Source organism: Coffea arabica, chromosome 7e, assembly GCF_036785885.1.
Source record: "Coffea arabica cultivar ET-39 chromosome 7e, Coffea Arabica ET-39 HiFi, whole genome shotgun sequence".
Lineage (NCBI taxonomy): Eukaryota > Viridiplantae > Streptophyta > Magnoliopsida > Gentianales > Rubiaceae > Coffea > Coffea arabica.
In genome coordinates this window covers 3,025,233-3,041,656 of record NC_092323.1, presented here as the reverse complement: position 1 = coordinate 3,041,656, position 16,424 = coordinate 3,025,233, and the positions used below count along the sequence as shown (strand labels likewise).

Sequence of the window (16,424 nt, the reverse complement as noted above, 5' to 3'; positions counted from 1 at the left end):
TACCAAATTCAATGTTAATCCCACTTATCACGCGATGATAGAAGAAATTTAAATAAACAGTACATGACAAATTAAATAAACAGAACACTTGACATAAATATAAAAGTGACACTGAATTGATACTGAAAAAGTGGCACTGAAGATCCCGTGTGTGTGGGATTGGTTTTATTCTAGTTTCTATTACTTGCTTCTTCTTCTTCTTCTTTTTTCTTTCTTTTTAAAGTCCGGGTAGATAAACCAAGTCCCGTGGGACTAGTTTTATTCTAGTTTCTATTATTTGCTTCTTTTTTCCCTTTCTTTTTAAAGATCGGGTGGAGTGATTATTATCACTAGACGTGGGTAAAATTATCCGCTAATTCAAAAATTCGTCATATTCGATTTAATCTGATCCGAAAATTAGAATATCCAATCTATATTAATTGATAGGGTCAAAAGAGGATCGAGTACCTGCTAAGATACGAGACGGATTAGACTTATATAATTAAAAATTCGCGTATATCCTACCCGTCCCGCATATATATATTTTTATTTTTCTATACATATTACAAAATAATATTTTTGAAGCTAAATAAGCAATTATATTGAACAAATTGTATTACAAATACGAGATATTATAACTTATTCACAAAATTCATTTATAGAGGTCATGATCTTATGTTTTATAAAAAAAAATTTAATTAATGTGAAACATATATTTAAAAAAATGTGCTACTTATTTCAAACTTTTATTAATTTTGAATTCTTTTAATTTTTTTTCTTTTTTTGTATTTTCTTCTCATGCTTGTTTCTTGGTGGGACACTTTTTTTGCGAAAAAAAATATGTATTCAATTTTGGATGAATATATAAAATATAAAATTAAATTAGTATAAATTATTTTTTAAAAAAAATTAATAAATGGAGCGGGACAAGTACCCACCCCATATGCAGATACCTTATAACCGAATACCCGCTGATATATCAAAAGTAAAGATCAAAAAATGACTGACCCATAAGATACGGATCGGATCAGCCAAATAATGAACAGAACGACACTCGACTTGCACCCACCTTAATTATCACTGCAAATCAAAACACAGCTCGAAAACTATAAATCTTTAATAAAAATTCTTACATGTCGCCCACCGTTACAACCATCCAAACCTTACCCGGATGTGTTGTACTGGGCCGCGTCCTACTAGTGCTCCTATGCCACGTATTGTTTTTTTTTTCTGAGCTTTTTTCTCCCTAGACATACATCACATCTTTTTGCCAACGAGTTCATCATCCTTGGAACTGCACAACCCAAAAAACTGGAGTAGAACATTGAAAAAGATAAACCATTCGCGTATTATACATGTAATTGGATTAATTTCTGTTTAGCCCCTAGCCCCCCAAACTAAGACAACTGTCAGTTGAAACCTTCAATTTCAATTTTTATTTTTTATCGTCTTTCCCTCTTCCCAAAGCATCCAAACCCATATAAATGGAAGGAGCCTATAAGCTGTAGATACCTCCGCCTCAAAATCCAAAAAGGGAAAGAAAAAAAATGAATACCCTGAGCTGAGCAAAACCGGAGTCCCCGACTGATAAGATCAGTTATTTTAGCATAAATATTCCATAAACTAAATAGAATTATAATAAGAACTCATTCACAACTAACATTTTAAACATGTACAGACACAAAACCAAGTAGCTCTTTGTTCTGAACCAGACAACAGCAACAACAAAAGATGTCTGGCACGATTGATTCCCTCCTTCAAAGCTTAATGGTTGGATTGCTAGAGGCGTTTCAGCTATTTTACGTCACAATCCACTTCAACTTCTCCACCTGCAAAGGAATCCATGTCTTAGCCATGCTCTAAAATGCAAAAGGAAAATAAGAAGCAGAGCATGAAATGGCCTGCAGAGTCTTACTCTTCAAATATATAGCTAGATTTGCCTGGGCATCAGCTTCGGTGTTGAACTCCTAGCAAATAGACAAGAAAATAACTCGGAATGCAGTTGATGCACAGAGAAAGATAGCGATGACGTGAAACAGATATCATGCAATGCTATCTTAGGGTAAAGCTACTCTTTCATCTAAAATCTAACACCACCAATGAACACCATATAAAGAGTCCAATTCAAGCAACAGGTTCAAAAGGAAAAACCTGTTGATCCTACATTGAGGTACAAACTAAAGAAATTTCAGAGGAAGAATATTATAGATTTTCTGAAATTGATTTTCATCCAGGAGCGGTAAAACCAGTAGGTGAGACTATTATTATCATGTCTACAAAAATATGCTAGCCTCTAAACAAAAAAATAAAATAAAATCTTAGCAAAATTGACTGATATGAATTTCTTTATCCATTTCTGAGAGCTCCAATAATCTACAAGAGATGCTCATTCTTACTCTGTCAATATGATTGATATCAAAAGTCTGAAACTGATCCTTCAGCTCCTTGGCCACCTTGCACAACTCAGCCATGTTCTGGTTTTTGCATTTCCAAAGACCCTGAACCTGTTCCATAAGAATCTTTCAAGTAAGTTTACAGAATAATTACAAGGTCCTCACACCGGAAACATAAACGAAATGAAACCAAATCTGATACGTGACAACATGCTTAAAATCTTTAACAATATTGAATCACAAAACTAAAATCAGATAAAAGCAAGTACACCAAAAGCAATCCAGGACAGCACCAGTTCCTTTAAGCTTAACAGGTACTAAGTAATGGCAAGAAAAAAATAGCTTACCAAGACACCTATAGATTTGGCTCCTCAAGGTTTATGTGCAAACTAAATTCAAGGTATAGAAAAGCCACAAGGGATATTTGGAAAGAAGACCTAACTTTTCATTGAATCAACATTTGTCAAGACCAAGTAGCACTAACTCAAGACAAACGTTGTAAGAATGCAGTTTTTCTATGCATGAACAACAGAAGAAGAACACACAAGCAAGGTATTCTTCAAAACTGACAAGCACATGAGCTAGTGCATTTAAGAGTTGACAAGCAAGGCATTCTTAATAATTGGAAAACCACAAGGTAACTCTTTTCCAACATTTTTTAGCTCAAGTAATCAGGTAAAACACTCTAGGAGTTAACAGTACAGAGGTTCCTTGTATTTCAGAAAACACTAATTGATGAGAAAGTACAGTCCATTTACACTTTAAAATGCAAAGGAGAACCAGAAAGACATAAACAAGAATCAAAAACCCATAAAAGAAAAAGAACAAATGCGTAGAGCAACAGGATGATCCTAAGTTCAAAATAGCTTTCAAGGTATCATGAATGGAACTAACCTGCATGCAGACAAGTTTGGAATCTCCTTGAACACGTATGTGCTTAAACCCTTTTTCAAGAGCAAACTTCAAACCTAAAATTGCGCCTTGATATTCTGCAGCATTGTTAGTTGCAACACCCAACCTTTCACGCAATCGATAAACCTTCCAAAATGTCATTCAGATTTGTGAGCTACAAGTTACTCAAAAAATAGCCATGTACAAAATATGAATATCAACATTTTAGGCATACCATACTTCAGTCTGCAGCTCGTACAACAGCACCTGCGCCAGCAAGTCCAGGATTTCCCTTTGAAGCACCGTCAAACTCAACAATACAGGAACACTGTATTTGTAATCAGAGTTTAACCTATTCAATATGCATGAAATTTGTATAGACTAGATTCACATTATATGCATTTATCAACTAATATAGAAGCACATTCTGCAGAAAACAAAGTCCTCCTGCATCAGCATTGAAGATGATTTTAGATGGATGGTTACTTCTTTATCCATAGAAAGGCCAGATATCTAAGTTCCAATTAAGTTGCTCATGCATAATGTAAACTTAGGGCACCCGTCTTCATATCTAGCTAGATGCGTATAAGCACAAAGTAAAAACCATAACCAACATCAGAGAAAAAGCCAGAGAAGGATCTTAAGTTTCTTGCTGTTTTCTAAAGGAAAATGAATAGCTGCAAAGTTTATTTGAAGCCATAATGCAGCTTACAAGTGCTTCAGGTTTCAAATCTAATCTAGGAGCCCTTTGAAAGCATGTGAAATGCAATTAACAGTCCATACAAGTGACTCTAGAAACTGGTTTTTAATATAATGAAAACTTACGCAATAAGAAGAAACTGGAGGAACTTTAAGGAAATTATCAACTTTGGGATGCTTTTGTTGAGGATTGGCTGAGAAAGAAGCTGATCCAGCTACCTCCTGTGCATGAAAAAGGAAAAGATAAAAAAAACCTCGTTACAGTGATGATATCCCCAACAAATAACTACTAGCACTTTTCCCTACCAAGGTCAACAATCAATAGGTCATAAGGAAAAAAAAATGTGCAGGAAAGAAATTAAACAAGATAACCTACCAGACTAAGAAGAAACACTTCACAAACAGCAAACCAAAAGATAAAGACTCCGGCATCTACTTTTAGTTGGGAATACTGCATGCTTGGGCTATTGTAACTTATGTTGATGACCCTGCTATCTTAAATACACTATTACACCACCTCAACACTAAAGGAAAGTCTAGTGTCAACATATTCTTGACAGCTTAGGCGCCTAATAAAACTTCTCCAAATTTTTTCTATACCAAAGTCTAGCATCAAAACAAAGGCATGCAGTATTACATTCATTTTGATGTTCACCTGCAAACCCTTTTGAGGAAAGTTCTTGACAGCCGCTTTCTCTTTTGTGGGAGCCGGTTGCTGAAACAATCAGACAGAGCACAATCAGATAGAATTTTAAGATGTTTGCATTGCTTTATGCAGTAAATAACTACTTTATGCTTGCATTTCTAGCAAATGGCATAACTCAATTGTGCTAAAATGAACTTGAGAATGCTAAAAAAATATTAAAAAAGGATCTTGAGAATGCAATTACATCTTGGAAACAGGATCAGAACATGCATCCACAGAATATTAATTAAAGAGACATGGCAAGGGATTGATCTCGGTAGAAATCCCCTATTCAGGATTCCAAATTAAGGACTTACTCATCAACACAGACCTCAGCAACACACACTATCAGACTAGAACAAGTCAGGAAACTCTAATCTTTTAACAAGATATAGGGAATAGAAGAGTTCAATGCACCGAAAAATAAGAATATCTAACCCGAAAAGGGCAAGAAACAGTATGTCCAAAAAGATCTTCTTGAACATCAGCAGCATCAACAGAATATATTGCGTTCTTAAGTCCACGAGAAGCAAGATACTCCTCAGCTTCTTTAGACAAGCAATACCCCTTACATAGACTAATGGAAGGATCATTCACCTGAAAACATTGAAAAATTATAGCAATGGGTTAGATCAGTTACATTTTCCTAAAAATTTAACTTCATCTAAGAAAAGTGCAGAAACAGTTCAGTGGCCAGAAATAAAGTACAGCAAAAGTTGACGTCAACACAAGTTACACAACCAGTTTGTTAGCACACATTTCAAAAAGGGCAGGAAACAGCATGTCCGAAAAGATCTATAGAATATATTGCGTTCTTAAGTCCACGAGTGGCAGGATACTCCTCAGCTTACGTTCTCTCTATATCTAAATGGAATTGGAATAAGTAACTCAGCCGAAGAAGATTCTTTAACAAGAATAACCACTCCTCTTGCATCTCAAGGCAGCCTAATTTTCTAAAACAAAAACCAATTTCCGGACAGCGCACGAAAAACTGCAATTTCTAGTCCTTCACAGCTTAGAGTGAACACTCAGCTAAAAGATTTTACAAACTAACAGCAATATATTAGCCGTTAGAAAACTCCATTAGGGAAAAAAAACACAATTAACTAAACTCCATAAATAGTAACTGAACTACTAAGAATAGCTCAAATTAGAAGGGGGGAAAAAGGAAAAGAATAATCGCCGGAGAATAACATTACCGAGGCGCGAAGCAGAGATTGGAGATCACTCATGCTCTTGTAAACCCCAATCATATCCCCCTTTCGTACCACCCAAAAGACGTCCCTTTCGTCCCCCATTTGACGCCTTATTTTATTTCTACTCGAAAACGCTGTACAAATCACCAGCAAGCCACAAAATTACTCTTTGTTGCACCCAATTTGACCTAAAAATAAAGGAACCCAATTTGACCTAAAAATAAAAGTTCCGGAAACGATCAGCATGCATTCTACCAACGAGGTCTTGAATTTCTTTCTTTCTTTTTCATTTTCGAAAGAAATAAAGGAAGAAACAAACCCTAATTATGAGAGTGGAAATCGAGGTGAATGAGCTGGCAAGCGAGGAGTTTACACTTCTCAAACCAGCAGCCTCCCCTTTCGAAGCTGAAGACCGAAGGTCTGTTCGGTCACACAGTCTCCAGTATAGTCAGGAGGACCAACAACAGTAAAGCATCAAAATTATAAACTGATACGGGAGATGAAGAGAACGTCTGGGCCTTTTGGCGGGAAAGTGAAAATGTGGCATGAGCTTCTTGTTCCTCGTAACTGCCTCAAGCCCATGTGCTTCAGGCACCAGAGTCCAATGCGTACTAGTCTAGGCCTTAGCAACCCTTGCTCTTCCCCGCTGTCTGATCTAGGGGTCTGGACAGAGAGGCGTTGAAGGCTTGACGCTTCTGGTGGCAAAAACATTTTCCTTTCGCTGTGATGTCCTTTTGTATCTATTTCTAGACTTATCAATTGGATTGGGCTAGCACAAACTCAGCTCACTCGGCCCTAAATTTAATGGGCTGAGCTTTATGCTATGTGAACATTACTGAGTTTGGTTAAAAATATTTTGCTGGATTTGCATTTGAGCGGAGTTTGGATTGCACTGAATTCAACCCACTTAATACTCGACCTACACAACACATATGTATGGCCACTATTTGGGTAGATCCATATTTGTAAACCTAATGGCTCAATTTTGCAAAATTTTAGCTGCCACTAGATCTACAACATCTTTGTAAACCTAATGGCTCAATTTTACCCAAGTTTTTGCCTATATATATATATATATTAAGGGACTCAGTTACTATTTTATGTAATATACACACATGCACATATATTGAAGCAACATCTAATTATTGAAATTTAGATGGCTAATTTTATGAAAAGTTATTCTTTTGCAATCTCTAGTTGATAAGTTCATAGATGTTATGATAAACTATATTATTTTTTCTCATGAAATTGGATATTGCAACTTAAATTTAGATATTTTATGGATTGAATGGTTGTTTAGTTTAACTAGATTTTTCGAACATGAAAAATGCATGACATGAATTTAAGTCTGCTCGAATTAGGCCCAATACTCAACATTTTCTTTTTGTCAAACGAGCATGAGCTATAAAAATGTGAGCATAGCTGAGCTAATTTTAGACTTAAATGAATGATATTTTTATATAGAGTTGAAAGATGAACCAAATTATTTGATATTCGAATCAACCTCGACTCTATAAGAGCTTATTCGATTTTAGCTCACTAGCTAATCAAATCAAGTTTAAAACGCATTTTGTATTTGATAAACTTTTAAATTTAGTTTGAGCTTGGCTTAATTAGCATATAAATGAAACTTATATAAAAACTTAAGGCTACTCAAGTTCAACTCGAAAAAAATTCGCTCGAGCTCGACTCGAGAAGTAAACAAATCAAGTTTGAACAAAATTTTAAACTCGCAAAAATAATCAAATAAGTTTGAATATTAAATGTTCAACTTGTTTAAACTCGTTTACGCTCCTAATTTTATGTGAGTTAAGATTGAACACGTCAACACTCTGCTCACATAGCGTAATTGAAAAGGTTATCTATTTCGACCCATACATGAATAGTCAATCATATAAAGAGTAAACTTTTATTAGGAGCACAATGTAACATTGGCCGCCAATGAGACATTTAAAAGTCTATTTAGCTTTAGGTCGAGTTTTCGAATTTTTGCACATAATCCAGTTGGGTTTTTCCTCTCTAGCTTCTCATACACTTTGAAGCTCCCCCTCCCTTTTAGAGTAAGATAAAATTAAGGGAGAACTGCACAAATAGTCCCTCATATATTGCAAATGTGAAAATTTAGTCCCTCAGATCGAAAATGATCAATTTTAGTCCTTATCAAATAAAAAAGGATCAATTTGAGTCCCTTTTCACTTTTCCGACTGATTTTTGCCCGGAATATCTTACGTGCATACCACGTGGCCAACTTTTCAAGGGTAAAAATGCCAAACCACTTATATGTTGACCAAAACCAAAATGTAAAGGGCCAAAACCACTTTTCCGGTTCTGATTGAACTAGTTGAAATCAGAAGGAATTTCCACTACAGGAGTAGAAAACTATCACTTTATTACAACTCCAGATAGAGATCATCATATTGCATTAAGAACATACAAAGATTTCCCCATCAGAACACGATATACTATGCTGCACCAAGTTTGGAATATTCAAGAATGTATAATAGTGCTATGTCATTTACTAGTCACTGCTTCTTCACTGGCAGAGGCCCAACATTGTCTCCAGTAGCCTTATTGTGCTTCACATGGCTTCCATCGCATAAAGGGAAAGTCCCAGACCGCCAACACCTGCTCCAACAAGTCAACCAATCCGTCACCGCTCAAAAGAATGTTTACTTTTACTGTGTCATCAAAAACCCCTGGCTATGGCCTGAATTCGCACTTAACATAATTAAATATTAGGCATTCACGATAAAATTGACTTCTATCAGTGTTTTAGGCTTAATGCCTAGAGGGTAGTGTCTGAATACAAAGGCCTGTTAAGTTCATATTTTACTTTGAGCAAAGAATGAATCTACAAGGCTTCCAGACAGATTAATTCCCAAAACAAGGGAAAAAGAAAACACGTTTCCCTTCCATGATCCAACAAGGTAATCAGAAAAGTTGGAAGTGATCAAGTACGCAAGAGATGGTAAATGAAATTCAGTTCGGTGATAACAACAGAGTCCACCACTTTGTCTTCGGTCTTCCTGATACCTGGGTTTATGGCTTCAGCCCTCACCACCACCGTTCTCCTCGGCTTCTCTGAAGCAGAAAATGGAGGCCTGCCGTATGAGAATCGAGCAGGAGCTGCGCTTGCACTAGCCATGGAAACCATAGCTACGCAGAGCTTTTCTTCTTCTTCCTTATCTCAATTTTAGTCCTTACCAAAATGCCAAACCACTTATCTGGGGTCCTTGGATGGTTGCCTTTGCTTGTTTCCTAAAGAATTTCCTCTTCCTTCTTCTCTTGCTTCTTTTAGTGCGGGGATTTGGGTAATGAAGGACTACGGAATAGAGGATTCTTGGACTCAGTCAAGTCTTTGAGCATCAAGAATTTTGGGAAGTATTCGCCCTTTACATTTTGGTTTTGGTCAACATATAAGTGGTTTGGCATTTTTACCCTTAAAAAGTTGGTCACGTGGTGTGCGCGTGAGATATTCCGGGCAAAAATCAGTCAGAAAAGTGAAAAGGGACTCAAATTGATCCTTTTTTATTTGATAAGGACTAAAATTGATCATTTTCGATCTGAGGGACTAAATTTTCACATTTGCAATATGTGAGGGATTATTTGTGCAGTTCTCCCTAAAATTAATTATGCTTGAGAAATTTAAAATAAAAAAGGTACAATATACTACGGGGCGTGCATAGATTTGTACGTGAATCCCAATCAATGCGGGGGAAGAAATCAACTTATCATGAATGTTCATTTACAATAATACAATTGTAAACAATGTTAAATAAGATTAAAAAGCTGTCAAGATGGAAATAAAGCATAATAAGTCAAGTTACATTCAGTGCGGAGGAAGGGAACCGATCGAAATAAAAAAGGGTTAGAAGCAAAACTGGTTGGAATTGGATAACTTAGTCTTGGGGGGGGGGGGCGTTAGAAACAAATCAACAATAGTTTAAGAAATTTCTTCAGTTGTTGCGGCGGCCGTTGACACTGACTAGTGTTGTACTTGTAAGTAATGGTGCAACTTTGAGAAATTTAGGATTGTATTATATATATATATTTATTTATTTATTTTATTGTATGCGAGGATCGGGGCGGGTGTATGTTTCCCTACCCCTGCCACGTTTTAAGGCGGGGGGAAATATTTTGCCCCTATCCCTGCCCCTGCCCCGCCCCATTTATATTCCCGCGGGCACCCGCTCCATTGCCATTCTTAGCTAGGATGCATGTAATGAACAAATGGCATATGCTTTCTTTTTGTTGATTTCCCTTGATGTCTTCATCTTGTCAATAGAGTTAGCTCTCCCCTTACTTCCAAAGAAACCCATGCAGTATATAATTCTTGCTACTACTCATGTCAGGAAATTAAGAACAAAAATATAGTAGCCCAAATTGTGATGTGCATCGGATGATGCGAGTAAAGATTAAACCCATTGTCAATCTTCATGAACCACCACTGCAAACAGAGAAAGCCTTCAATAGAGAGATAAATAAAACAATTAGGAAAGGATAGTAATTCTTTTTTTTTTTCCACTACGTTTCTCGAATTTCTCAACAAGAAGTCAGTTGATAATTCTAGATAAATATTTATTCACTTCCAAAACACAAAGTAAAATTAAATTTAAAAAATTATAAATTCTTCTAATCTAGTAATATAGTAGTATCTAATTGACCCGCTGCAATCAGGAATATCAAAGTTCACAGAGAAAATTAATTGGACTTGCAGTCATGGACTGGAAGCCCAGTGCCACTAGGAAGCAGCAATATTATTAGCCTTGGCCTTCTCTTCTGCCTTAGCCGATACATTCTTCCTCAAAGTTTCCATGGCAGCGATATGTTCTTCAAGTTCATTCACGTCAAGATCATCAAAGCCCCTTTCCCACCAAAATCCTTCGCCGCCCTGACTTTCCATTAAACTTTTCTCTTTTATCTTTTCAGCCTCAATCTCTTTGAGAATCTGCGCATACTGTTCCTCATCCTGATCACGTTCTTGACCACCACCGTCAGCTTGCGGAAACTGATCAGCGTTGTTAGGGGTTGATGAGGTTGCCGCAAGATAACGATCAACGATGGTGGTGACGGAGGACCGGCCGCCAGCGGCGAAGACGTTTCCTCCTGGAGATTGAACAATCACGGCAACGTCAACTCCACAGGTAGCACTGAGTTCCGCAGCCTTCCTGAACAAACTCGTACGACGTTTTGAAAACGTGGCTTGCAGGTAGCTCTTGTTCTCGATTTTCTTGATTTCAATCTTCTTTCGACCAGAGCCGCCTTTTCTCTTCACTGTGGCTTCCATTGCTGAACAAGGATAATAGTAGTATAAGCTTTCGGGACAGAGAAAACAGTTTGCTCAAGATTTGAAGGAAAACTACGTACCTTGCCAGCCATGTACGTAGGTATATATAATAATTCTGTAAGTTCACCGACTATGGTCGATAATTTCTCTGCAGAATCTTTAACATATTCTGAGCTTTCAGTTTTTCTTTTTTCGTTTTGGTTAAATTTGCACCTTTTTAAGGAAAAATTAAGAAACTATCACTAATAAGCTTCCAAAATCGTGGATTCCTCTGGGTAAAAAGAGGAGGCATATTAATAAGTTTCTTAAATCGTAGATTCCTCTAACTAGGTTAAAAAAAAAAAAAAAAAAAAGAGCAACTTTAATTTCCAAAACTTAAAAGAATTCTCGTACTTCCTTTTTCTCGTACTAACTTTAATTTCCAAAACTTAAGAATTTTCCCTCGGACTCGGAGCATGATCGATCTGACATGGCACAGACACTGCAGTGTATATTTGCTTTACTAGCCGCACAAATTTTTTTTTTCTAGCAACATCCTCCTAAGACTTTCCCTGCAGAATTTTTAGAGTAATTTGGGCTTTCCATTTTTTCGTCAAATTTCTAACTAAGAAACTCTCACTGATGGGTTCCTAAATTGTGGGTTCCGGTAGGCCAGAAAAAGAGCAACTTATTTTTCCTTTTCATTCGCATTTTGTACTTCCTGTTCCTTGTTCAACTTACCAAAAATTTTTTTAAAAAAAAATGTCTAGAATCCGGCAGCAATATCTGACGTGGCATAAACGCCGCACTATTGAATATTGACTTTTTTTTTTTTTTTTTTTTGTGGAAGTTGGGAGTTGGGACAAGTACGACTTGCTATATGTTTTAACTTACACTTATATTATTTTGTTGTATAAATGATTTTTTATTTTTTTAATTTACTAAAAGTGTGAATTTTATTTTCTACACCGTATGTCGTACGAAGTACAACACTTTTTTGTAGGCGTACACAAAATATTGTGGAAAGTATAACAACCGATTAAAACTATACTAAACCACAATTTTACTTGTCTCGTTACGATAGATTTTAAAAGTAGAATAGATGGACATCACCAACCTTTTTTTTATTAATATTCTATGCAACAAAAGCATGTTTAATCTCGAAAAGTTTTGAGTGCAACAAAGATGGTGCGATGAAAGGGTAAATGCTTTTATTTGGATTGCCATTTTTTTAAAAAAAATTACAATTTTCGTAGATATATTTTTCTCAATCACCTTTTTATTTTACATATATTAAATCACTACAATACATTTATCTACAAACCAAGAAAAGAAAATAGCAATTGTTTTCGTATGTGTTGAAATGCAATTATAAAGAATTTGACTATTTGAGGAAGGAATAATTTCAGAAACCTCCTTTGAGGTTTCACGAAGTATCACTTAATTCCCTTGAAATTTTTAAAATCTCACTTAGCACCCCTTGAATTGACATTTTGGTAACATTGTCAACTCTTCTAACCAAAATTAATATTAGAAAATTCATGTTGGAGGAGAGAGACAATTTTAGTGCCCTTAATACCATTGGACTATTAAAAAAAATGAACATTTTACAAACCAATAAAAAAAGTACTAAATTGGAACCATTTTGAGGGAGTGCAAGTCAATAAAGATTTATGTTGTAGCTAATATATAGTCACTTCTATTTTCCATGAGAGACAGTAAAAACAAATATATTATTCTTTAAACCATTTCTACAAATAAAATCCTCCATAGTGTTGAAGGCAATTAGCATTTAAAATCCATACATTTGAGTAAAAAAGTTTAGCAATAGATGAATTTAAACTTCAATATCATACAGAGAATTTACTTGAAATAGACCGACTTTTTCATGGGTGTGAAAGATGAAAACATTATTGTAAAAAGAAAAAAGTCAGAATTTGAAAAATCACGGCATTCGTAGCTTCAGTTACTTTATTTCTCATTTCTCTCGTACTTTACATGAACAGGAACAAATAAATAACTATAGTTGTTATACACAAAAATAGGGCCATAAATATAGTATTGCAAATTTGGTTTCTAAATCTCTAAAAATTGTTCTATTGTTGACAAATCTTTAAGTTTTGAATAGGTCAAACAACCTTTTTTAGTAGGGTGGAAAGTGTTTTTAGCTTCACCTGAGGCGATTGCAGGGATGAATGTAATAGTTTCAAAGATTATGGGATGCAAAATGCTGAGCAATTTGCAAAACAACATCTTTCCACAGGACAGTTTGTAATTATAGTAGTATCCATCACTTTCCTTTTTTACATTTACATCTATCTGAAGTTGCAAATATGCAAATGTTAATACAACTACATGAATCGATTGAGCAAGGGTTGAGGAGAATATGAGCAAGGGCTTTTGAGATCTTAACAACCCGTGAGTGTCTATTTTATAGAGGGTGAAACTACCTGATATATTATATATACGGATAAAGATAAGATTAAGTTGGGAGGTCAATCAAATACTTTTAAGTGTATTGGGATACTATCAAATAGTTACGGATGGTCTCTAATATAGTCTTGTTATTTTCCAATCCTTTTAATACCTATTTAACGCTCAAAGTCTCTCAAGATATCTCCTCCACCCGAATTAAAGAGTCTAGGCATCAGATGAAGCCATCCTCAAATTTTAGAGCAAATATTCAGCAATGCTATTGTTTCGTCAACAAGAGAAAATTTTCATATTGCTTAGCCGACCACTGCTGTTGATCTGCTCTGTGTGCTTTACGATATTGCTCATATTCTACGCACTGCGTGCCCCCGATTCCATCAACTTCACCGCCAAAAATGTAGGCTATGTCCCAAGCAACTCATCATCCTCGCTACATCCTCCTGCCAAAGGTAATTAATTAAGCAGCTCCTTGTATACAGTATAATCCTTCGTCTCATCACGAAAGAATCTGATCGCACTATTTAATTCAGAATTTTAGACACATCCAAACTCACTTCTGCTGTCGTATTATTATTATTATTATTATTTTTTGGCAGAAGATGAAAAATGTAACTTGTTTAAGGGTCGTTGGATTTGGGACGAGAAAGGTCCTTTGTACACGAATTTCAGCTGTAAAACGATCCCGGACAAGAAGAATTGTTTCTTGCATGAGAGGATGGATAAGGATTTCGTTCATTGGAGATGGAAGCCCGACGAATGTGAACTTCCCGTCTTCGATCCCAGGAGCTTCCTAAGCATCGCACGGGGAAAAACAATGGCTTTCATAGGTGACTCAGTTTCCCGGAATCAGATGGAATCGCTGCTCTGTTTACTGTCTACGGTTTGTTGTTGTACACATTCTTCTCGCCTTCACTCACACATGTCTATCCTGTAACCACAACTTTATCACTTGATAGTTTTTTCAACATTAAAAACAGAGAAAATTATGCCACAATCTCGGATTGTTTTGGATGGACCAATATTTTTCATCCCACCTGACTTCACACATTCTTTTCTCGAGTTAAATACCTGCGTCGTCCATTTTTCTTAGCATGTCCACATATCATATCTGTAAGTTTTTTTTTTTTTTTTTTTTTAACAGCTGAACACTAATATCGAACTAGTAAAGTTAAGATGCTCCGATTTTGGAAGCCAGCAAGTACATCAATTTTCCATTTCCTCCTATTTACACACTATTTGCTACCTAGGAAATACTTCATCTTTTTAACTAATTTATTGTTTGGTATTTTGTCAGTGATATCTTTTGGGAAGATGAATTGTGCCTGAACATTAAAAAAAAAAACTAGAAAAATGTTAATTTGCATGTCAAAAATTCCGTATAGTATGAAAAATTTTACACCCATTTAAACCACTTAATCTGTAAGAAAAATTTTACGCCTATTGAACCAGTTAATCTCTTATTTCTACGAGCTTTGCATGGTTTCCTATGACAAAGTCGTCCCCCTCAAAGTTTGGAAATGGTTTACAAACAATGATGAGAAGATGATTTTTTTTTTTTTTAAGTTTTTTAGAAGATGAATTGTTTGATGTTGGATTGGGGCATCTCTTATTTCTACTAGTTTAGCTTAATTATCTATTTAAGTAACTCCATGAATTGCAGGAGGAAACCCCAAAAGACGTATACAAGGACGCTAAAGACCGATTCAGGACATGGCATTTTCCTCATTACAACTTCACAATGATGTCCCTCTGGTCCCGATTCCTTGTCACTTCCTCGCAGACAATAGTCAATGGGTCAGTAACCGGCGGTTTTGATGTGCACCTGGACAAGGTTGATGATAATTGGGCGCCCAAACTACCAGTCGTAGATTATGCCATTTTTTCGGATGCCCAATGGTTCCTCAGGCAGAATTACCTATACGAGGGTGGCAATCTTATTGGATGTATTTACTGCCAGGAGCCTAATGTGACTGACCTCGGTCCGGGCCTTGCCATCCAAAGAGCATTTAGAACCGCTTTTAAGTACATAAACGATTGCAAGAATTGCTTTGGGATTTTAACTTTGTTGAGAACAATTTCGCCATCCCAGTTTGAGAATGGGACATGGAAGACTGGGGGGAGCTGTGTCAGAACGAGCCCATTAGCCCCGGAGGAGATTCAGGACGCTGGTGGCGCAGACATGGAGTACAGGAACATCCAAATGGCAGAAATTGAGAGTGCCCGCAAACGGGGAGAGAAAATCGGGAATAGGTTTGATGTTCTAGATGTCACTGGGGCAATGCTGATGAGGCCTGATGGCCACCCTGGATTACACTGGCGAAACAAAAAGAAGGGATACAGTGATTGTGTCCATTGGTGCTTGCCAGGGCCTATTGATGTTTGGAATGAATTTTTGCTTGAGGTGCTCAGGAGACAATCCCATTTTCCTCTTCGATCCAGATGACATGGGTCAAGATCATTTTGATGGAGGGATATGAATAAAAGAGATCATAACTAATTCGAAGTTATTTTTCAGTACTCATCAATCAGATACGAAAGGCCACGGCATCACATGTTAGGTTGTTTATCATGTTATAGATTCATTTGATATTAATAGAACTAGGTAGCGAAGACTTTGATGGACCAGCTAAGAGCTGTAATCCATCCATACATAGAGCTTCTGTGGCAGTAAGGTCATGCGGGGGTGCTTTCAGCATTATAAACATGCACTGTTACTAGAGGTGGCAAAATGGGCGGGATTTGCTTGGGTTTGAGATGGAACCGAGTCATATGGGTTTGGGCCCAACCTTACCCATATGTGTTTTGGGACTAACTTGGGCGGGATCATTTTGGGATGGGTTTAGATTGATCCCGCCCAATACCCAAATCCATTTTCTACATAT

At 36.4% G+C, this 16,424-nt stretch overlaps 2 protein-coding genes and 1 pseudogene across 2 annotated transcripts; 1 reads left to right on the top strand and 2 right to left on the bottom strand.

Moving 5' to 3' along the window:
* Window positions 1–1,541: 1,541 nt before the first annotated feature.
* Window positions 1,542–6,299, bottom strand: LOC113722791 (uncharacterized; annotated as a pseudogene).
* A 4,285-nt stretch (window positions 6,300–10,584) lies between these two features.
* LOC113723113 (agamous-like MADS-box protein AGL62) lies at window positions 10,585–11,130 on the bottom strand. The gene has a single exon (XM_027246371.1). It carries the CDS (start codon window positions 11,128–11,130, stop codon window positions 10,585–10,587), a length of 546 nt encoding a protein of 181 aa, XP_027102172.1.
* Window positions 11,131–13,798: 2,668 nt separating this feature from the next.
* LOC113723112 (xyloglucan O-acetyltransferase 3-like) lies at window positions 13,799–15,985 on the top strand. Its single transcript, XM_027246370.1, has 3 exons — window positions 13,799–13,991; window positions 14,139–14,422; window positions 15,203–15,985. Exons 1-3 carry the CDS (start codon window positions 13,799–13,801, stop codon window positions 15,983–15,985), a joined length of 1,260 nt encoding a protein of 419 aa, XP_027102171.1.
* Window positions 15,986–16,424: the final 439 nt, after the last annotated feature.